At 47.1% G+C, this 21,819-nt stretch overlaps 1 protein-coding gene and 1 long non-coding RNA gene across 8 annotated transcripts in view; one reads left to right on the top strand and one right to left on the bottom strand.

Annotated features, from left to right (window-relative positions):
* The window catches only part of LOC131275064 (uncharacterized), a 360,126-nt gene extending 339,103 nt beyond the window's left edge, over positions 1–21,023 (bottom strand). For 3 of the 5 annotated variants that reach the window (XR_009182506.2, XR_009182507.2, XR_009182505.2), the window contains exon 1: positions 20,919–21,005. This is a non-coding gene — a long non-coding RNA (uncharacterized lncRNA). Of the gene's footprint in view, positions 1–20,918 lie in introns of all 5 variants that reach the window. The other 2 variants (XR_011646912.1, XR_011646911.1) reach the window with 2 other exon arrangements.
* LOC131275057 (pleckstrin homology domain-containing family M member 1-like) lies at positions 1,001–21,442 on the top strand. 3 transcript variants are annotated; one of them, XM_058284420.2, is made up of 4 exons: positions 1,001–1,124; positions 7,544–7,632; positions 11,267–11,514; positions 14,957–18,164. In XM_058284420.2, the coding sequence occupies exons 2-4, from the start codon at positions 7,585–7,587 to the stop codon at positions 15,489–15,491; spliced, it is 831 nt and encodes a 276-aa protein (XP_058140403.1). In that variant the 5' UTR covers positions 1,001–1,124; positions 7,544–7,584; the 3' UTR covers positions 15,492–18,164. The 3 variants fall into 3 exon arrangements, with proteins under 3 accessions (XP_058140403.1, XP_058140401.1, XP_058140402.1); XM_058284418.2 differs by lacking the exons at positions 1,001–1,124; positions 7,544–7,632; positions 14,957–18,164 and adding exons at positions 18,171–18,223; positions 18,973–21,442 and having other exon boundaries at positions 11,376–11,514; XM_058284419.2 differs by lacking the exons at positions 1,001–1,124; positions 7,544–7,632; positions 14,957–18,164 and adding an exon at positions 18,973–21,442 and having other exon boundaries at positions 11,418–11,514.
* The last annotated feature ends 377 nt before the right edge of the window (positions 21,443–21,819 follow it).

The raw sequence follows: 21,819 nt of genomic DNA, 5'->3' as shown, positions 1-21,819 counted from the left end.
CCACTTCTGGGCCACCCAGGCCTGTCACACAGCTATCCTCCTGAGATTTCCCCTCACTTCTTCCTGGGTTGGGGCCTTTATTTCCTGACTCCCTTCTCTTCTTTCTTGCTTTATGCTCTCTTTGCTAGAACACATCCTTAATGAAGACTCTCTTTGCAACATTTAAGAAAAACATGGTTCGTGGTCCTCATAATCAACCCCCGGGGGAGGCTGATGAAGCACAAGAAGCGCGGGCTGAGGTCAGCAGAGCGCGCTTCCAGGAACTGAGCTGTTCCCCAGCCACCTCCTGTATGTCCTCGGGACCTTCCTGTGGCTGTACCTCCCCGGGCCCGACCCACCCAATACTTCGGCCCAGCTAGACGTGTAAGTTGCCCACAAGCACGGGGCCTGCTGATGCCCCTTGCCCTGAAAGAGAAATGTCATATTTTACCAAGATAAGCAAAAGAACGACTACTCGGCTAGACGAGAGTAAGTGGACCTTGGGCTTACATGGTGCGCGTGGATTTGGGGTCGATTACAGTTGAGCACTCTGGCGGACCTCAAGGAGTGCCCCTGGTACTGGTGTGGTCAAACATGTTTGTTTTCCTGCAATCTACAAGGCACGCGGTCCCAATTGCGCCTGGGCTCTGCCTGCGGGGCTGCGCTGATGCCCTCGGGGAAGGCAAAAGTAGAGCAGGCGTTCTTGCTCTCGTTGTACAGGGGGCAAACTTCGGCTCGGGGAGGCGAAGACACGCTCCATAGTTCAGCAGATGGTGCTGGGGCCGAGCGAGGTAGAGAACCTAGAAGCCGGGATCTAGTCCCAGGCAGACCGGTGTGAACACGATGCGCCTCACAGAGCAGCCAGCCCCTCTCCGCGCCAGGCTCTGCCGCTGGGTTCCCAGTACCCGAGACCACTGTCGGCTCGAGGGGCCGGCCCGCGGCTGGCCCCGCCCCGCGGCTCCTCCGGACCTCGCGATTGGCTCCGCGTGCCGAGGGCGGGCCCGGAGCGCAAAGCCAGCGTGATGGCGTCAGGCGCCGCAGGGCTGCGTCATGTTGTCAGTGGCCGAGAGGCCTCAGCTTCCGGCCGGAGGCTGAGGGGCTGCCGCCGCCGCGAGTGGCCCCTGCCCCCCTGCCCGCCCCCCTTGGTGAGTCAGGGGTCAGGGGCGAGGAGGGCAGCGGAGGGGCGACGGGGCCGAGATGCAGATGGGCGGTGCGCATCCAGCCCTCTCTGTGATCCCACACCCTTGGCTGCCTTGAGACTGGCCTCAGAACGCGCACCCCTTCCCAGTCCCAACTTCACCCAGTCCCTCCTTCGGCCCACTCCCCCGCAGTCCGCCCCCAGCCTTCGACCTGCAGGACCACCGCTGGGTCGTCTCTTCCATCTTCTCCCCTGACCTCACCCCAGCCCTTACCTCAGGTAGTAGCTAACTGCCTGGCTCTGAGCAAGCGCCTAGATTTGGAAGCCTTTTTATCCCAGTCTCTCACCTCCCCCGAGTTCTGCTCATCCCAAACACCCCACCTCGGGCCCACTCTCGTTTAAGACCTTCCACCAAAGTAGGTGCCTTGTTGAGCTCATCCGTTTCTTCTTGGTAGCTCTGATCCCAAACTTATCCTGGGTCATATATATATCTTCTCACAAACTCAGCCCCTGACTTCCTAGCCCACCATGTATTTCCTGCATCTTGAAACTCCAGTCGTCTTTCCACTTCCTATCATCCTGTGGACACCCTGTCCCTAAGTCTAGGCTTAACTGCCCCCACCGCTTACTTCCCAGTTCCTACCAACCTTCACCCATTCTTCTCAAATGTAAGGTTTCTGTGTTCTTTCACCTCTGCTGTCACACCCCAACTTTTCGTACTCATTCTTCTCTTGACCCAGCCCTTGCTTAACTTGAGCCCTTAGTGCAGAGCCCCCTGCCAACCCCACCGGTTGCTCCTCAGCATCTGAACCAAGGTGCTTGCTCAGAGCCAGGAAGCTGGCTACTGAACGACCTGATTGGGGGTGTGCAGAGCCTTAGTTGGTAAATAAGTGTTGAGAAATAGAGTTCCTTCCCTCCCTTTCTCGGGGGTTGGGGTTTTCCTTGGGTGTCTGATCCCCTGTACCTGACCCCAGGAATTGTGTTCTGGCATTCATATTAAATTACTTGTCCTGTCTGCTGGAACGGAGGCATCATGCACATACTTGGGAGATGACAGATGGTCATTCACCCAACTCACTTGGCCTGGGGCAGTGGAAGCCATCACGTCATTTTGGCTGGTGTTTTGGCCCTGGAGAACCTCAGGGAGTTCCACTGTGTGGGGTTGGTCATGATGACAGAACCATATCCATGTGCATTGTCCTGGCACTTACAAAGGACCCTCTTCCAGTGCTCCTCCCTACCAGGGCTGTTTGCTGCTCAGTCCCAACACTGAACAAAGGGTACAGGATGGGTGCCAGAGATGCTGTTTCATGTTGTGAAAGGTATTGGTGCATTGGTGAGTGGGTCCTGGGGAGCCTGAGGCCTCAGTGGGTACAGAGGCCATTGAATCACTTCCTCCTTTTGCAGGTGCTGTCTCATTGAATTTTGGCTGTTTTGGGTTACCTCTGAATGCAGGGAGTTGAATTATCTCAGTAGCTGAGGCAAAGAGACTTTCTTGAGTCACCCAGGCCCCAGCCCAGAATTTACAGTCAGTCTCCTAGGTCTTTTTGGTGCACATTCCCTCTGAGTTCTGGTCATCTAACTTGAGAAGGGTTGGCTGTCCTTATACAGCAACTTAAAGGGCCCCAAAGGGGACACCTTGCCTTTGCTTGCCATTTCATCCTTATTTTCTAATTCCTTTAAGCACTGAATGCTGTTTCCCTTCACTAGCCCTTCATTATGGTGAAATATACCTGAGTGGTTTTCAGCCTCGTAAGTAGTTTGTGTAATGGAAAGCTCTCCATAATGACCCCACCACTTACAAGTTGTATACCTTAACTTTCCAGTTTGTGAAATGGAGACAGTAATACTTGCCTTGTGCCTTATTTTTATTTTGCTCATCATTTCATTCAGCAAGTGGTTCTTGTGTTTGTGTGTGTTGTTGTTTCCCCCACCACCACCACAACTGTATGGCAGACACTGTTCTAGGCACTGGAAATGTAATGGCGAATGAGACAGGCAAAGTTTCAGTTCGTATTCATTCAGAATTTTGTCCTAGATAGACTCCTCTGGGATATAGGACAGGAATATTGGGGAGATGGGTGTTATTAGATGAAAGAAAGGAGAAAGGAAAGAAAGAGACTGAGTGCTCACCAACTTCACATTTCTGCCCTTGCCTACTAGCCCTTGGTCTGAGACTCACAAACTTCTAGAAGTTTCTAACCCTCCAGGTCGTATTTAATTGCTCCAAAGACTAAGTCTTCCCCACCTCTCACAGGATACTTGTCCAGAAATCCAACTTCCTTCAGGTGGAAGAAAGGTACTATTTACTCATTCAACACTCACATGACTGGAAGATCACCTGCCTTTCTGAATCAGAAGATAACGGTGTCATTTTTTTTCCATACTGGTAACTGTCAGTCTTTTCCAGCTGAAAAACATGACTCATCAATTAGTACTGGAGCTCAATGGCTTAAACATCAGGCTGTTCTGAACAGCCGGGTACACAATTTGATTCAGGCAGTAGAGGGAAGGCTGTTGGGAATGGCTGAGGAGTCCCTAAAGACAAGAGAAGAAGTTGCTGTTTACTGATGGGTTGAATGTTTTGAAAACTCATTTGAAAGCGTTGAAGCCAACTGTCCATTTCTTCTTTTAATGTAAGTTTCAAAAGCCATTCTGCTCTTTTTTTTCTTCCTTGGTTTCAGAGGAAGTAAAATTGAATATATATGGAAGGCAAGACAGTATAATGAAGAAAAACAACAAGGATAATTCCTTCCTAACTATGTATTGGAACAATTAAGAAATGATAGCTCTGAAACTTAGGTCCAGTGGAAAGGACCTGGGCTCAGCTGGTTGGGGCTATAGATCTGATTGGCAAGTTGGTTTTAGGGTTTACTTGCTTGCAGATAAAAATGAAGCTTTTGAGTATCCTTAAAACTCTCTTAAGTAATTAGTTTGCCTGAAACTCCTTGAGCCAAAGACCTGAAACTGTTTGACGTGGTGGAAAGGCACAGAACTTGGGAATGAGGAAACCAGAGAAGTCTGTGCCTTATCTGAGGCCTGCTTCTAATGAGCCTTAGTTTTCTCAGCTAATCATCTTACAGTTGTAAGAATTAAATGAGATCAAACTATGAGATTAGAAAAGCTTGTGTATATCTGAATGTTACAGAGCTTTCCAGGGTGAATCAATACTTAGGGGTAGAGGTAGACTTAGCCTCTGTATCACATGATTTGGAGTTTTTCTAAAGGGCAGAAGTCACCTTTCCCCTTGTAGACTTTTTGAGAGTTATTTGGTAGTGTTGCCTAATTTCTCCCCTTAACTCACTTCAGCATAGGTCTCTTTGAAGCCACACCCTTCTTTGGTTTGGTTGTTGTCAACAAAGAGAGGTTTTTTTTAAAAAAAGATTTATTTATTTATTTATTTCTCTCTCCCCCACCCCCACCACCCCCACCCCAGTTGTCTGTTCTCTGTGTCTATTTGCTGCGGCGTCTTTGTCCACTTCTGCTGTTGTCAGCGGTACAGAAATCTGTGTTTCTTTTTGCTGCATCATCTTGTGTCAGCTCTCTGTGTGTGTGGCGCAACTTCTGGGCAGGCTGCACTTTCTTTCACGCTGGGCGGCTCTCCTTATGGGGCGCACTCCTTGAGTGCAGGGCTCCCCTACGTGGAGGACACCCCTGCGTAGCAGAGCACTCCTTGCATGCATCAGCACTGTGTGTGGGCCAGCTCCACACGGGTCAAGGAGGCCCGTGTTTGAACCGCGGACCTCCCATGTGGTAGACGGACGCCCTAACCACTGGGCCAAGTCTGCCGCCCAAAGACAGTTTTGAGGACAGAAATTGAACCCTGTCACATAATCTGTTTGATTTGGGTCCTGGGTGGCTTAGGTGGATGATGGCGTGCTGACCAGCAGTCAAGGCCCATAGCTGCATCTCATTCCACCAGTGATTTCTTGTGTCTAGATTGTCGGATTCCTGCCTCTGAGTTGGTTTCTGCCTCCCTAAGGCATTGTGCAACAGATATGACTAGGCAGAGTACCTTGGCTTCTTACGAACAAAAGGATGCCCTAAATTGGAACCTGAATCCCAAGGTCTTGGTCCTCTTTTGCAAATTGTCAAGTAACTGCTTTCTTCTAGATTCCTCTGAGCTGTTGTCATTATGTGGCTTTTCTGACACTTTGTTTTAGGAGTCGGTTACTTGTCTGGCCCTCCTCTGACCTCTCTTATCTTCAGTGTACTTTGGTTTAGGAGAGGATGTCTTGACCAGGGCACCTGCTTACTACCACCCCCTCTCCATTAATACCACATTATTCTCAATTAATTAGTTAATGAGGCCTTAATGGGACAGGCTGTTGTTCAGATTTTTGAGATCCATGTCTTGGGGACCTGGCCTGACTGGCTAGGACAGGGCAGTTAAGGGAGCTTGAGGACTCCATCTGGAAGGGCAGGCCTGAGGGCGAGAGGCTTTAGGCCACTGAAATTGCTGAGGGTGTTGAGTCTCAGGGTCTTGTGACCGGAGAACCTGCGCTTTGCCTATAGGGCAGTTTCCCTGACTGCACTTGGGCAGCTTAAAGGAACCTAAGCTCCAGGATCAGACACATTGGCAGGGGTGACTCTGGGATAGGTCTGTGCCATTTGTTTAACTGATGCGCACATTCCTTTTTTTGCCCTCTAGGTCCAGGTGTGAGCTGATCCCCAGGTAGGTGGGAACAAAGACTATGGTGACTGGTGAAGCAGTCAGGCAGGGGCTGCGTCCAAGGCAAATGCTCTTCCTAGAGGTCTGTCATGTCCTGCCAGAGCTGGCCTGCAGTGGCATTCCTCTGCAGATCGTGCCTCCCTCTGTCTCACTTAGGGAGGTCCTGACACAGGGTCCTGTTTACCATCTACCCATCCCATAGGCCAGGGGTTGAATCAGAGCATCATCCAGTTCTAGGGCCACCCTGCTTCTGTCCCTTGCAGACCTGATAGCCTCCTGCTTTCTTACAAACCTTTCCTGCCAGACCAGCCTTGATGTTCCCCTGCACCTGGACTCCCAGCTGAGGAGCTCTCCTCCCTGCCCACCTGAACCTGGCTTATACTTCGCGCTTCCAGAAAGCTTTCCCCATTCACTGAAATGATTGCACCTTTTCCCTTGAGCTGGAGTTGGCATCTCCTGGGGATGGGGGTAGAGGCAGGCCATTTATCAGCTGTGGGATCTTGGGAAGTTCCTTGATCTCTCTCAGCTTCCATTTCCTTATCACTCCTAATGTGGTTAATGACTAAGTAAGGCAAAACATGTAAAGGAAACAATTTATTCATCATTCTTTGGTTTTATTAACTTCTGTAGGGCCATGAATTTTTTAGATCAGGGGCTGCAAATAACCTTTTTTTTTTGGTGTTTCCTTGATGCTCAGCAGTGTGTTCACTGGACCTTGTTTAAATGTGAATGTTCAAGTTGCTAGGGTGGGACCAGGCCAGCTAGTACCCCCTCAGACTCAGGTGGAGGCTCTACCAACCAGCCCTTCCCTGGCAAGGAAGCCAGCTGTCATGAGGCTGCTCTGGTAGAGCTGGCTTTATCTTGAACCTGGGATCTGGTTCCCCCATAGTCCTACATTGGGCCCTGACTTTACCTCCTTTTCAGGATAGTACTTGCACCTGCAGGAGAAAGTGAGGGCTTCAACAGTAGAGAAAAAAAGAAAAGATTTAACTGTGTAGCGCTTGTATATTTGGTATGTGGGTGGCCACATCCACTAGGTCATAGGCTCGTTTATTGAGCGCCCTGTGTGAGGAGCTTTGCACACATTCACAGTCTCTGTCCGGCAGTCTGATACCCTGCCCCAGCACACCCACCCGGTTAGTGGCAAAGTGGAGGTTAGAACCTTTGTTGCTCCTGTTTAGATGCATCTTCCTGTGCTATGCAAGGCAAACCCTCGTAACCTGAAGGGGAAGCAGAAATGTAAGAGCAGAGTCCTCCCCTTTGGAAGCTATTTCAGTTGCAAGAGTCATTTGACTGTAGACACACAGGACTGGGGCAAGAGTCACAGGGCCTGTTGCAGAACCAGGGCCTGAAATGTGAATTCTGAGCCCCTGCTCCCTGGTGCCTGTGGATAGTTAGCTGCAGCATCTCCCCTGCACCCTCAGCTCATCTAAATAGGCCTTTCATTCCCTCCCATTCCCTATTCCCACAGGGTTCTGGCTTTTTATGCCAGCACTTGATGTAGAGTAAAGGGCCTTTACCGCCCACTCCTTGGGGCACATCCACCCATGCATCATAGGACTTCTTGCCTCCTGAGGTCTGAGCTCTCTGACTTTGTCCTTCTTTATAATCCACTCTCCAGGTTTTACTTTAGTATCCAAAAGGTCTTTAAGTTGCAGTTTTGGTAAATCAGCCGACCTTCTGCTGCCTTTTGGGTGGGACTCTGGCTCAAGTTAAGTATGGAGCTTGCTCATCTGGCCTCATCTGTCTTGTAGGTGTCATGTGAATATCTGCGAGAGCTGCTGTGAGAGTGGAAATGCTCTCAGTGGTGGAGAATGGCCTGGACCCCCGGGCTGCCATCCCGGTAGGTGGGCAAGGGGGGATCCAGGGTGGAGAAGAGGTGCAGAGAGACAGCTCTTTTTCTGCCTTTGAAATGATTGGGCACTATTCAAAAAGAGAGGACTTAGACTGAGAAAAAGTTATAGCAGAAGTAGGCTCTGAGGAGATCCTACCCTTTCTCAGTCATCTTCTTGGTGATTGAATAAAGAATGGCAGGGGAAGGATAGAGAGATTGAGAAGTGACTGCTAAGGAGAAAGTGGTTTTCTTTTTGGAGTAATGAAAATGCTCTAAAATTAATTGCAGTGATGAATGCACAACTCTGATTATAACAAAGGCCACTGAATGTTCATTTTAGATTGTATGGTATGTGAATATATCTCAATAAAATTACTTTTTTTAAAAAAGGCAATTTACAAAAAAAAATAGTGGGGATTTAAGATAGACTACCTAGAGATCAGGGACTTCCATTTAGACTTTCAGCCCTCTGCCTTTAGGCCATGATTGGTCACACAGTTTGGCCGATACAATAACTTGGTTAGAAACAATTTCCCAAGCATTAGTTTTTATGTTTTGGTAATTTTTGTGCACTATGGAAGTAAAGTGGGCAGGCATCTTACATGGCCAATAAACACATGAAAAGATGTTCAGCGTCATTAGCGAGCAGGGAAAAGCAAATCAAAACCGGGGAGATACCACTTGGGACCCACTAAGATGGCAATAATTAAAAAGTCAGACAAATACAAGTATTGAGGATATAGAGAAATTGGAACCTTCAGACATTGCTGGTAGAAATGTTAAAATGTTGTAGTCACTTTGGAAAATGATTTGACAGTTCCTCAAAAATTTAAACGTAGAGTTACCATATGACCCAGCAGTTCTACTCCTAGACATATACCCCAAAGAACTAAAACATGTCCACACAGAAACTTTTTTTTATTCTTACATTTTTATTTATTTTATTTTATTTTATTTTTTTACACGTTTAAAAATTAATGTTAATAGATCACAAAGAATGTTACATTAAAAAACATAAGAGGGGAAACAGACTTTGGCCCAGTGGTTAGGGCGTCCGTATACCATATGGGAGGTCCGCGGTTCAAACCCCGGGCCTCCTTGACCCGTGTGGAGCTGGCCATGCGCAGTGCTGATGCGCGCAAGGAGTGCCGTGCCACGCAAGGGTGTCCCCTGCGTGGGGGAGCCCCCACGCGCAAGGAGTGCGCCCGTGAGGAAAGCCGCCCAGCGTAAAAAGAAAGTGCAGCCTGCCCAGGAATGGCACCGCCCACACTTCCTGTGCCGCTGACGACAACAGAAGCGGACAAAGAAACAAAAGCAGACAAAGAAACAAGACGCAACAAATAGACACCAAGAACAGACAACCAGGGGAGGGGGGGAAATTAAATAAAATAAATAAATCTTTAAAAAAAAATAAAAAAATAAGAGGTTCCCGGTATAACCTACTCCCCACCCCTCACCCCCATCATTTTTGTAAATTGTATTTTTTTAAAGATATATACATCACAAAAAATATAAGAGGTTCCCATATACCCCCCAACCCCCCACCACTCCTCCCACACCAATAACCTCCCCCATCATTGTGGCACACTCATTGCACTCAGGGAACAAATTCTGTAGCACTGCTGCACCACATGAATAATAGTTTACCCTGTAGTTCACACTCTCCCCTAGTACATTCAATGGGTTATGGCAGGATATATTCACACAAAAACTTGTACACAAATGTTCATAGCAGAATTATTCATAATAGCCGAAAAGACCATCAACTGAATGGGTAATATTCAACAGAATATTATTCAGTCCTAAAAAGAAATGAAGTTCTGATACATGCTACAAAGTGCATGAACCTTGCAAATGTCATGCTAAGTGAAAAAAGCCAGACTCAAATGGTCACATGTTGGATGATTCCATTGACATGAAATGTCTATATCAGGCAAATCCATTGAAACAGAAAGTAGATTAGTGGTGTTAGAGGCTGAGAGGAGGAGGGAATAAGGAGTGACTGCTAATGGATAAGGGGTTTCTTTCTGGAGTGATGAAAATATTCCAAACTTTGTCATGATGATTGCACAATTCTGTGAATATACTGAAAACCACAGAATTACACACTTTAAGTGGGTGAATTTTATGATATGTGAATTATATCTCACTAAAACTTATAAAAGACCATTTAACTTTTCAAAGGACATTAGCATTTACTGCTTCTACTAAAATCAAAATAAAAGGATAAAATATTTATCCATAATCCTATCACCTAACAAATCAACCACATTTTGAGCAATCCTTTCTAGTCCTTTTCCAAAGGCTTTTATAACTCTGACATACTTATAATTACAGCAGAGTACAGTTTTTTACTCTGTATTTTCAAAGGATTTTATGTATATTTTACCATCATTTAACAAAGATTTATTGAGCCAGGCATAATGCTAAGTGTTGAGGACACAAAGAATGAAAAACTAGTATTGCCCTCAAGGCGCAATCCCCACCCCTTCCCAACTACTGTAGATCAGAAACTATTTCCATTTAACAAATGAGGAAATTTACTGTAGATATGAGGGTCTATTTCTGAGTTCTCCATTCAGTTCTATTGGTCAATGTGTCTGTCTTTATGCCAGTACCATGCTGTTTTGACCACTGTAACTAAGTAATATGCTTTAAAGTCAGGAAGTGAGAGTCCTCCAACTTTTTCTTCTTTGTTTAAGACCTTTGTGGCTATTTGGGGCCCCTTACCATTTCAAACAAATTTGATCATTGGTTTTTCCACTTATGCAAAAAAGGCTGTTGGGATTTTTATTGGGATTGCATTGAATCTGTAAATCAGTTTGGGTAGAACTGACATCTTAACGATATATAGTTTTCCAATCCATGAACATGAAATGTTCTTCCATTTATTTAAGTCTTCTTCACTTTCTTTTAGCAATGTTTTCCAGTTTTCTGAATACAGGTCCTTTATATCCTTGGTTAAGTTTATTTCTAAATATTTGATTATTTTAGTAGCTATCAAATGAGGAAACTGAGACTCAGAGAGTTTAAGTGAAAGTCTGAGGTAACCCAGCTGGTTACTGACAAAGCTGGGACTGAATCTAGGCCTCTGACTCCCAGGTCTGGGATCTTTCTTAATGTAGACATGGCTTTTGTTTTCTTGATATCTTAATTGTTCTAGGGTAGTGTTCTTGATGCTCTGCATTGATTAGCTCATTGATTCTCTGAGGAAACCTTGATCACATCAGTAAGGTGGAAAGCCCCACCTCTGTCCTAGATAGATTTACCGAAGCTCTCATATCTGTCCCAAAGCCTAGTCACTATGATAGTGCCACTATTTAAACATGAGATGCATATGGCCATAAGTTGACTGAAATTCCATTTAAAAAACAAAAAGATACATAATGAAGGATATGCAAAAAAAATAGTAGCAGTAGTTATCTCTGGGTGATGTGTGTGATTTTCATTTTCTTCTCTATGCTTTTATCTTTAGTCTCTAGAATTAATATATACTATTTTTGTAGAAGGAATATATAGATACATACATTCATGTATGTACTCCTATGGCTGTGAATGTATTTCCCAACAAGCAAGAGTTAATTCCAGGGGGTCTCCATAGGATTTTTTCCTAAAGGACTTTCTTATATTTGGCATTGCCTAGGTCATCAAGAAGAAGCTGGTGGGATCAGTGAAGGCATTGCAAAAGCAGTATGTGTCCTTGGACACAGCGGTCACCAGTGAAGATGGAGATGCCAACATCATGTGCAGTGCCCTGGAGGCCATGTTTATCCATGGCTTGCACGCTAAGTACATCCATGCTGAGGCTGGAGGAAAGAGGAAGAAAACTACCCACCAGAAGCCTCTTCCTCAGCCTGTCTTCTGGCCCCTCCTGAAAGCCATCACTCACAAGTAAGATCAGCTAGAGGGGTTTCAGAATGTGGGACACTTAGCGCTTCTGATCAACATTGAGAGAAACGAGCCAAGATGCCATAGAGGTAGGGGGTAGACAGTGTCCTGTATAAGGGTGTATTCTTAGATCCAGCTTCCCAGCCAGAGCGTAATTAGATATTGAACCCCTCAGCCCTCAAGCAGTGACCTGGGGCTGCTTCAAGCCCCTGGGCCTGGTTACCTCTAGATGGAACAGCCTCTTCTGTTTACTTCAGGCTGGCATACAAATATTTTCTGTTTGTCACAATGTGAAAAAGGTTGGGAAATATTGTTTTAGACAGGCAATTGGCAACCAGAGCCTGTGTGCCAAATCTGGCCTACCGTCTGTTTTTGTAAATAAAGTTTTATCGGAATATAGCCACGCCCATTCACATAGATATTGTCTGTGTCTGCTTTTACCCCATCATGGCAGAATTGAGTAGTTGATTGTATGGCCTGCAAAGCCTAAAATATTTACTATCCAGCCCTTTACAGAAAACATTTGCCAGCCCTGTCTTAGGATGTTTAAAAGTCTGTGTGCTAAATATTATTTTTATGACTAGGGATGGGATTTTTCAAAAGAGTAGAATCCAGATAGAATATCTGAATATTCACTGTTGAGACATTTGTCTTTTGGCCTTGCCCCTAATTGCCTGGGCCTTTGAGCAAGTATCTGGCACTGTGTCTCCAAGGGCTATTATTAAATGCCACTTTCAGTCTGAAGGTTCCATGTCAGACTCTGATCTTCCTTTTCATGTCTACTGCCACTGTCCTATCTCAGGTTCTTACCTTTCTATTGGCTGACAGTGGCTTTCTAAGTGTCCCCTTATCTCATTCTGTTCTGTCTTTCCTTAGGTCAGTCAGCCAGTCAATACCTACTGAGCTTAATGGGAGCTCAGTCACTGAGTCCAGTAGAGTGTGGTCTGTTCTCCATGGAGGAGGCATGTACAAGGGACCATGACAGTTCAGAGGAGGGCATTTCCTTCAGCCCAAGGCATTCAAGAACTGAGTTTAGTAGCCTTAAGGTCTAATCTTAGTCTGAAAAATCTACACTGAAGTCTGCGTGGTTGGGGTTAAGTCACTTTCCTGCACAGAATCATGTACCAGGCTTCCAAAGGCCAGCCCCCACAGCTGCTGCCAGCCCCCTCAAGTGTCTGAATTACTAGGTTGGGTTTGAGGGTCCCAGAATCTGATCAGGTTGTCCAGGTGATTCTGATGCACAGCTGGTTGTAGAGACCATTGCCCACTTGGCCTTATTGGTTTGTTACTCAAGACCTTCTTACCTGACTTTGCAACCAAATCACCTGCTCTCCCTCCACATGTTGTAATTGGACTGCTCAGCAATTGTCTGTTGTTTCCTTACACTTTATGCTTTTTCTGTCTGTCCCTTGTACCTTACATCTTGCCTCTTGGAAAATCCCAGGGCCCATCTCATATGCTGCCTTTTCTATGACATTTTCATACTCCAATCCTGAACTGATTCCCTCTACCCCCTACCCCAGATCCACCAACAGTAAAAGTCACCTAACATGTGCCCTTGAATGGCAGTTTCTTGGAGTTAGGGCAGGGACCATGTCTTTACACTGTATCTTCATACCTCCAAGGACCTAGTACTTAGGTGCTCATCAAGCAGGTCTTAGATGAACAGATGGATGTCAGGGGTCCATGATGTAATTATAATGAACATGGTATTTATCCTTTATAATACCAACCTCAAAAAATTGGGGGTTTTGGCTTAGCTATTTCTAAATTCTCCTTGAAACACTATTACCCAGGAATTTTTTCATGCTAGTATATATTTGCCATCTTTATTATTGGTTCTTGCTAGTCAGTGGTTAAGAGACATGTCAGTAACATTTATGTAACCTAAGTATTTTTTTAAAAAATAGGTGTAATATGGTGGCATTTTCAACCATTGGAATTGTCCTGAATGATGTTGCAGTGATGGATATAGGCCATTATATATCTTGTCATAACTTACAAAAATGGGTGGGAGAGGGTTTAAACTATAATGTAAACTATAATCCACATACTTAGTGGCAATGCTCCAATATGTGTTCATCAATTGTAACAAATATACCACACTAATGAAGGATGTTATTAACGTGGGAAAGAGTGGGAGGGGTAGGGAGTGGGGCATATGGGAATCCCTTACATTTTTTTTTTCATTGACTTTGTAATAATATTACATTAAAAATATATATGTGAGGTCCCATTCAACCCCACCCCCCCACCCCCCATCTTCCCCCCCCCAACAACACTCGTTCCCATCATCATGACACATCCATTGGATTTGGTAAGTACATCTTTGGGCACCTCTGCACCTCATAGACAATGGTCCACATCATGGCCCATACTCTCCTCCATTCCATCCAGTGGGCCCTGTGAGGATTTACAATGTCCGGTGATTACCTCTGAAGCACCATCCAGGGCAGCTCCATGTCCCAAAGACGCCTCCACCTCTCATCTCTTCCTGCCTTTCCCCATACCCATCGTCCACAATGTCCACTTTTCCCAATCCAATGCCACCTCTTCTATGTGGACATTGGATTGGTTGTGTCCATTGCACCTCTATGTCAAGAGGAGGCTCAGATTCCACATGGATGCTGGATGCAATCCTCCCATTTTCAGTTGTAATCACTCTAGGCTCCATGGTGTGGTGGTTGTCCTTCTTCAACTCCATCTTAGCTGAGTGTGGTAAGTCCAATAAATCAGATTGTAGGTGCTGGAGTCTGTTGAGGCTCAGGACTTGGCTATCACATTGTCAGTCCAGAGATTCAAATCCCCTAAATATATCTTAAACCCCAACATTAACTGCACCTCCAGCACATTAGCATGAAAGTCTTATGAAGGGAGATCCCATCTGAGTCCAGATTCATCACACATAAACACCATTTCCAAAGAGGGGCCATCTGCCCTGGTAGTTAACCCCATCGGCCATGACCATAACTCCCATGGGTCTCTTTAGCCTTCAAAGGAACCAATATCTGGGGGTTGTATCTGCTTTATCTGTCTCTCTGACTCTGCTCAGTTGTGCATGAGGGCAATCCTTCTGCCAGCCTCCAGACTCTTTTAGAAACTCGTAGCCATATAAACTCATTTCTCCTTTCCATTTCCCCCTTACTTTAGGTCAAACAGCATTTTAAAGTCATGTTATTTTATGTAGACATGGATATTCTGCTGATCCGCATTGAACCTTCCGTATAAGGTCCTTTTCCAGTTGCATCATCAGTTGGTAGTTGATAGTGGTCCCTCGTTGCCAGGGAGGCTCATCCCCGGGTGTCATGTCCCACACTGAATCCCTTACATTTTTATGTAGCATTTATGCAATCTAAATATCTTTAAAAGAAGAGAAAAGAGAAGAGAAGACATATCAAGGATTTGTGATAGTTTCTTGAAACAAATCTGTTCTCCGCCTTCCCAGACATGTCATCTCAGAATTGGAGCACCTGATCTTTGTCAATACAGATGTAGGACGCTGTCGAGCCTGGCTCCGGCTGGCCCTCAGTGATAGCCTGATGGAATGCTACCTGAAACTGCTCCTTCAGGAGCAGGCCTGGCTGTGCGAATACTATCAGCCCACAGCCCTGCTTCGAGATGCAGAGGAGGGCGAGTTTCTCCTTAGCTTCCTGCAGAGGCTAACATCCTTGTCCTTCAAACTCTCCTACAAGTCCGCCATCTTAAACGAATGGACATTGACCCCATTGGCCCTCTCTGGGCTTTGCCCACTCTCTGAGCTAGACCCTCTTACTACCTCTGGTACAGAACTACAGCGGAAGGAGTCTGTGGATTCAATTTCCCATTCCTCAGGCTCAGAGGACATCGAAGTCCAGCACTCGGGTCATAAGATCAGGCGAAACAGGAAGCTCACTGCCTCCACCCTCAGCCTGGATACAGCCAGTTCATCCCAGCTGTCCTGCAGCTTGAACTCTACAGCAAAAGGGCTATCGAGTGTCTAAGAAAAAGGCCCAAATCTGCCTACCTCAGGTCAAATATCTAGGTTACAAAATAACACAGGGGCGCCGTGAATTGGGACTTGAAAGAAAGAAAGCAATCTGTAGTCTGCCTGAGCCCAACACTCACCGGAAGCTGCAAGAGTTCCTTGGGGCAGCTGAATTCTGCCGCAATTGAATCCCCAATTTTGGGGTCCTCACGCGCCCTCTATATGAAGCCACAAAGGGGGTAGATAGAAATCCCCTGCTCTGGGAAAGCCCACAGAAAAATGCTTTCACTGCTCTCAAACAAGCTCTAATAGAAGCACCGAGTCTCGGACTTCCAAACCTCAGTAAGCCGTTCTACCTCTATGTTCCCAACCGCCAAAGCATAGCAGTAGGAGTACTCACTCAATACCTCGGTTCCTGGCAAAGACCTGTAGCGTATCTATCCAAACAACTGGACACTGTAGCCCAGGAATGGCCCTCATGTTTACAAGCTGTAGCAGCTGCAGCCATGCTTACAGTAGAAGCTATAAAATTAACTCTTGGACAGCCTATTATTGTCCGGGTTCCACATGCAGTAGTCACAATCTTAGAAGGCAAAGAAACACATTGGCTTACTAACAGCCGCCTGGTTAAATATCACACCCTATTATGTGAAAATCCATCCATCCAGCTAGAACTTGTAAAAACCCTAAATCTAGCCACCCTGCTACCCGTAGAGCCAGGGGTTCCAGCCCATAACTGCCTGGAAACATTGCAAGAAGTATATTCCAGCCGGCCAAACCTCCAAGACCAGCCACTGGCAAATCCTGACATGGAGTTTTTTTACAGATGGCAGTAGCTTTATGCAGGGCTGCAATCAGCGAGCAGGATATGCTGTAGTAACATCTGAGACCACAGTAGAGGCGCAGCGCCTCCCAAATAACACATCAGCATAGAAAGCTGAACACATTGCCCTCACCCAAGCCTTGCAAATTGCAGCCGGAGCCAAAGTTAACATCTACACAGACTCCAAATATGCCTTTCTTACCCTGCATGCGCATGGAGCCTTATATAAACAAAAGGGACTCATTAACTTGGGAGGGAAGAGCATTAAATATGGCACACAGATTCTGGAGCTACTAGATGCAGTTTGGAAGCCTGCCAAAGTAGCTGTAATGCACTGTAAGGGACACCAGACAAGCCGCAGCCCCGTTGCCCAGGGAAATCGGAGGGCAGACGCTGAAGCAAAAAGAGTGGCGCTGGAGGGATCCCTATCTGAAAACCTGGCTGCTGCTCTCATTCCTCAACCCCTTAATTATCAGAACATCCAGTATACACTGCCTGCTCTCCCCCCGCAGCCTTTGAGTCACCGAGAGCCACAATATACTCAAGCTGAGAGAGAGTGGATACTCTCTGAGGGTGGGACACAAGGGGAAAATGGATGGTGGACATTGCCTGATCACAGAATAATTGTGCCACAAATATTAGCAGCAACTGTAGTTGCTATCATGCTACCATGAAAACACACACTTGGGAAAAACCCATTTTAAAGAAGTGTTAGAAAGATTCTTTTACATTCCAAGGCTAGTCACTATCACCCATGCTGTATGCCAACAGTGTGTGACATGTGCAAAGAATAACCCTCGCCAGGGGCCCACCACAGCCCCAGGGGTCCAGAGAATTGGTAGTATGCCCCTCGAAGATCTAGTAGTTGATTTCACTGAAATGCCACAATCTGGAGGCTATAAATATCTCCTAGTCCTTGTTTGCATGTTTTCTGGCTGGGGAGAGGCCTTCCCCACTCGAACAGAAAAAGCTGAAGAAGTAGCCAAGGTTCTCCTCAGGGAAATCATCCCTCGCTATGGGCTACCGCTCTCAATTGGCTCTAACAACGGACCTGCCTTGGTCTCTGAAATCACTCAAAAGATTGCAAAGGCACTGCGCATCCAATGGAAACTGCACACCGCTTACCATCCTCAGAGCTCAGGAAAGGTAGAGCAAATGAACCATACAATAAAGACTTATATTGCCAAGATTTGCCAAGAAACTGGGCTAACATGGGTGCAGGTACTTCCAAGTGCTCTCCTACAAATTCGAGCCAGCCCAAGCCGAAAACTAAGCCTAACGCCTTATGAAATCCTCTTTGGGAGGCCTCCTCCCTTAATCAGAAATATAGAGGGGGATCTCAGAGAAAGAGGAAACTTATCAATAGCTCAGCAGATGATAAGTTTAGGCAAAACCCTACATAACCTGCATCACTGCGTCCAAGAAAGGGCCCCCATTAGCTTAAGCAGCTCTGTACACCCGTACAAGCCAGGAGATGCAGTTTGGGTCAAGGACTGGAAGTCAGCTCCACTAACCCCTCAATGGCGAGGGCCCTATCTTGTCATTTTATCCACCCCCACTGCAGTTAAAGTAGCTAAAATCATCCCATGGGTACACCATAGCCGAGTCAAGCAAGCTGCCCCAGAGTCCCGGACCTGTATTTCAGATACCCACAGCCCAACCAAACTCATCTTGCAAAAAAGGGGAACACCAAGCCCTGCTCCAGTCACACCCCGGAAACTGACTAGTCCACGCACGGCTGAAAATTGAGGAGGGAACACCAAGCCCTGCTCCAGTCACATCCTGGAAGCTGATTAATCTACGCACAGCCAAAGATTAAGAATCCAGTTTAATCTGTTGCAATGCCCCTTTGCCTAGTTTTCCTGATTCTAGCCCTAACCTGGTCCCAGGTCGACACCACAGAATGTGAGCCGTGTATTCAAAAGGTGCGTACAGGGGCCCATGTCAACACCACATTAATATATCATAGTCATTACACCTGCAAGGGCCAAGGAACCACCTGTCAGTTTCAGGAAACCTCCTATAGTGTCTGTAATGGATCTGGCCAAATAACCTGCTATGACCCTAGACCTCCAACAGTCTCCCGTAAATGGGAAATAAGAGTGCTTAATCAAAATGGGAATCTACTTTCCTCCACCCCAGTCATGAGCCAGAACCAACGAGTGTCCCTCCTATTTGACGCATGTCAGGTTATAGACTCTGGGATACCATGGAACACAGATTGTGGAGGGCTCAGCTGGGAGCAAATGTATACTCATAGCAATAAGTACATGTGTGCTCCAGAAATGGGAAGTGCAGCCCAAGGGGGGAGCTTTTGGTGCAAATACATAGGTGCATACTACTGCCCTACTTGTCTTGTGTCACCTGGGCCACCTGGATCACAGACATAGCTAAACAGACAGCTATCCTCACCAAGGGTATGGCCCCGGCTAACTGTCCACGTGGTCAATGTAACCCTTTAAATCTCACCATCCTTAAACCTGAATCCTGGCAGACTCAGGGAGTCCAAATGGGCCTCCAAACTCAGGGTGCTTCATAAAATATTATAAAGAAGGGGGACCTGTGGGGAGCCGCCCGGAGCTACGTGCATTTGTAGTCTCCAGCAACATGGCGGTTTTCATAAGTACGCCTACTCCCCCCCTGTGCTTCCGCCTTCTTCTTCCCCTTTCCCCAGTTTCCCAGGCAAAAAGTGTTGTGCCTGCGCAACAAGATGTTGAAGCCATGACCAGCATTGAAGACTAGCAACCTGTAGCAAGTGCTGTAACAGCATTTTATTGCCTTATATGGAAGAGCTGCTTCATCAGCCTCTCACCCCCTGCTAATACCCTCCCCTTAGTATATATTCTGATGCTTCTACCCTCAATAAATGGAGACTTGATCAGAATCCTGTCTTGTCTCCGTTTTTCTTGCCTCTTGTCCCTCTTTCAGGTACCGGTTCGTTTGACCTGCGGGCCGGGTCACCCATAGCCCACATCAGTGGTAGTATTTTTTAAAAAAGTATTTGCTGATTTTATCATCCTAAGTGTCTTCTCCCTATGCATATGGAATGTAGACCTCTGTAAAGTGGGGTTAACCTTTTCTAGATTAATGGCTGTGTTAAGCAAAGGTGGGATTGGGGAAGTTTTCCTTTGCCAATGTAAAATGCTATGCTCTCTCCCAGACTCAACTGCCCATCTCCCAAAATCATTCCTACAGAAATTTTGGAGTCATCAGTAATTAGTGGTAGCCCATAGAGGGGATTAATAATCAAATGAGGGAAACGGACTTGGCCCAGCGCTTAGGGCATCCGTCTACCACATGCGAGGTCCGCGGTTCAAAGCCCGGGCCTCCTTGACCTGTGTGGAGCTGGCCCATGCGCAGTGCTGATGCGCACATGGAGGGCCCTGCCACACAGGGGTGTCCCCCACGTAGGGGAGCCCCACGCGCAAGGAGTGCGCCTGTAAGGAGAGCCACCCAGCGGGAGAGAAAATGCAGCCTGCAGCGAATAGACACCAACAACTGGCGGAGGGGGGGTCCCACTAAGCCCGGGTCTACTCCCTTCTCCAGTGTCTCCGCTGAACCACCCCGTGTGCTTACACCCCAACCTGAGCCAGGAGGATTTGACTACTTGGGATCCTCGGCTCCCGCCCCCATTTTGGCCCAACCTCAGCAGTTCACGGAAACTTTGGTTCGACGCTTGGACACAGAGCTGCCTGCAGGGCCTGATCAGTTTGCTCTTCCAGGTCTGGATCTGAATGATAACCTAAGTCGGCATCAAAAGCTCCTGGAGGCAGATCCAACACTCGATTGGATTCAGAATCAGGCCCTAGCTATGCCTCCTCAACTCAAAAGTAATAGTCACAATGCAGCTTTGAATCAGGCTGAAGATAACCAGTCATTTGAAATACTTGTTCCACCTTTAGAGGACAGTCAGAGTTCAAAATCAGCTAAGTTTATTGCTTCACCCTCAAACCTGAAGAAAGATCTAGCTCACCATCGTCAGCTTGCTAAGATTGGAAATTCAGATCAATTAGCAAAAACTCTTCAAGGTCAATCCTATGAGTCTGATCTTCTAGATCCAAGTCTGGACATATTTTATCCTCCAGACGGCCTACCTCTGGACTTACTAGAGAACTTAGATGAGCTTTCAGAGTCCCCTGAGGAGGCTGAACTTTCCCCACATGAGTGGGAAATCCAAACTCAGCATCTAGACCCTGCTGAGGAGGTAGATCAATCTCAAGCCCAACAGGAAGCCCCAGCTGAGCATCCAGAGCCCCCTGAGAAAGTAGAACCATCTCCAGCCCAACAGGAGAACCCAGCCCAGTCCTCAGACACCCTTGAGGGGGCTGAACTTCCTGCAGGCCAGCTGGAGGCCCCAGCACAGCCCTCAGAGGCCCCTGAGGAGGCTGAACTTCCTCCAGTCCAGCCATATGACCCAGCACAACCCTCAGAGGCACATAAGGAGGCTGAACCTCCTCCATTCCAGTCGGAGGCCCCAGCTCAGCCTCCAGAGCCTGAAAGGGAGGCTGCACGTCAACCTCCAGGGAATCTTGTGGTGACTGTTAAACATCCAGATCTGGGTGAAGCTCATTTTTCAAACTTTCCCAATGTCACACTCAAACCTGTAGATCTACAGCTTACCGTAACTCCAGAAGCCACTAGTGCTGGAACTTCAAGAGAGCAGGAGGTCCCAGCTCAGCGTCCAGAGCTCGCTTATGAGGGTGAACCTTCTCCAGGCCAGCAAGAAGGCCCAGCTCAACTTCCAGGGCCCTCTGAGGAGGTGGAAACTTCTCCAGCCCAACCAGAAGCCCCAGCTCAACGATCCGAGCCGTCTGAACAGGTGGAACCTTCTCCAGTAGAGCAGGAAGCATCAGCTCAGCCACTGGAACCTGCTGAACAGGTTGAAAGTGCTCCAGGTCAGCAAGAGGCCTCAGCTCAGTCTCTGCAGCTACCTGAAGAAGTTGAACCTTCTCCATTCGAGCAGGACAGTACAGGTCCAGAGCCCTCTATGGGGGTTATAACTCAAACTCCAGCTCCAGGCCAGGGCCCAGCTCATTACTCAAACTTGCCAAGTGATACACTTGGAACTGGGCATCTACAGGTTACCATAACTCCAGAGCCCACTAAAGAGGCTGAACCTTCTCTAAGCCAGTAGGAGACCCCGGGTCAACCACCAACACCCCCTAAAGAAGCAGAACCTTCTCCAGTCCTACAGGAAGGCCCACCTCAACCTCTAGAGCACTCAGAAGAAGCTGGACTTTCTCTAGACCAGCAGGAGGTCCCAGCTCACCCTGCAGATACCTCTGAGGAAACTGAACCTTCTACAACCCAGCAGGAGACCTCAGGGCTTCCAACTCTCCTTCCACCCTCTCCACATCAACAGGAGGAGTCAGTTCAGCTTCCAGAGCCTACAGGGGAATTGGAGCTATCACCAATACAGGAAGAGGCTCCAGTTCAGCCTCCAAAACCTGCTGCAGAAGCTAAATATCCACCAATCCAGCAGGATTCCACAATTCAGCCTATACAACGCAATGAGACGCTC

The sequence above is a fragment of the Dasypus novemcinctus genome, chromosome 21, assembly GCF_030445035.2.
Source record: "Dasypus novemcinctus isolate mDasNov1 chromosome 21, mDasNov1.1.hap2, whole genome shotgun sequence".
Classification (NCBI taxonomy): Eukaryota; Metazoa; Chordata; class Mammalia; order Cingulata; family Dasypodidae; genus Dasypus; species Dasypus novemcinctus.
Note: the sequence above shows the minus strand (reverse complement) of the source record. Positions and strands in the feature narration are given on the sequence as shown.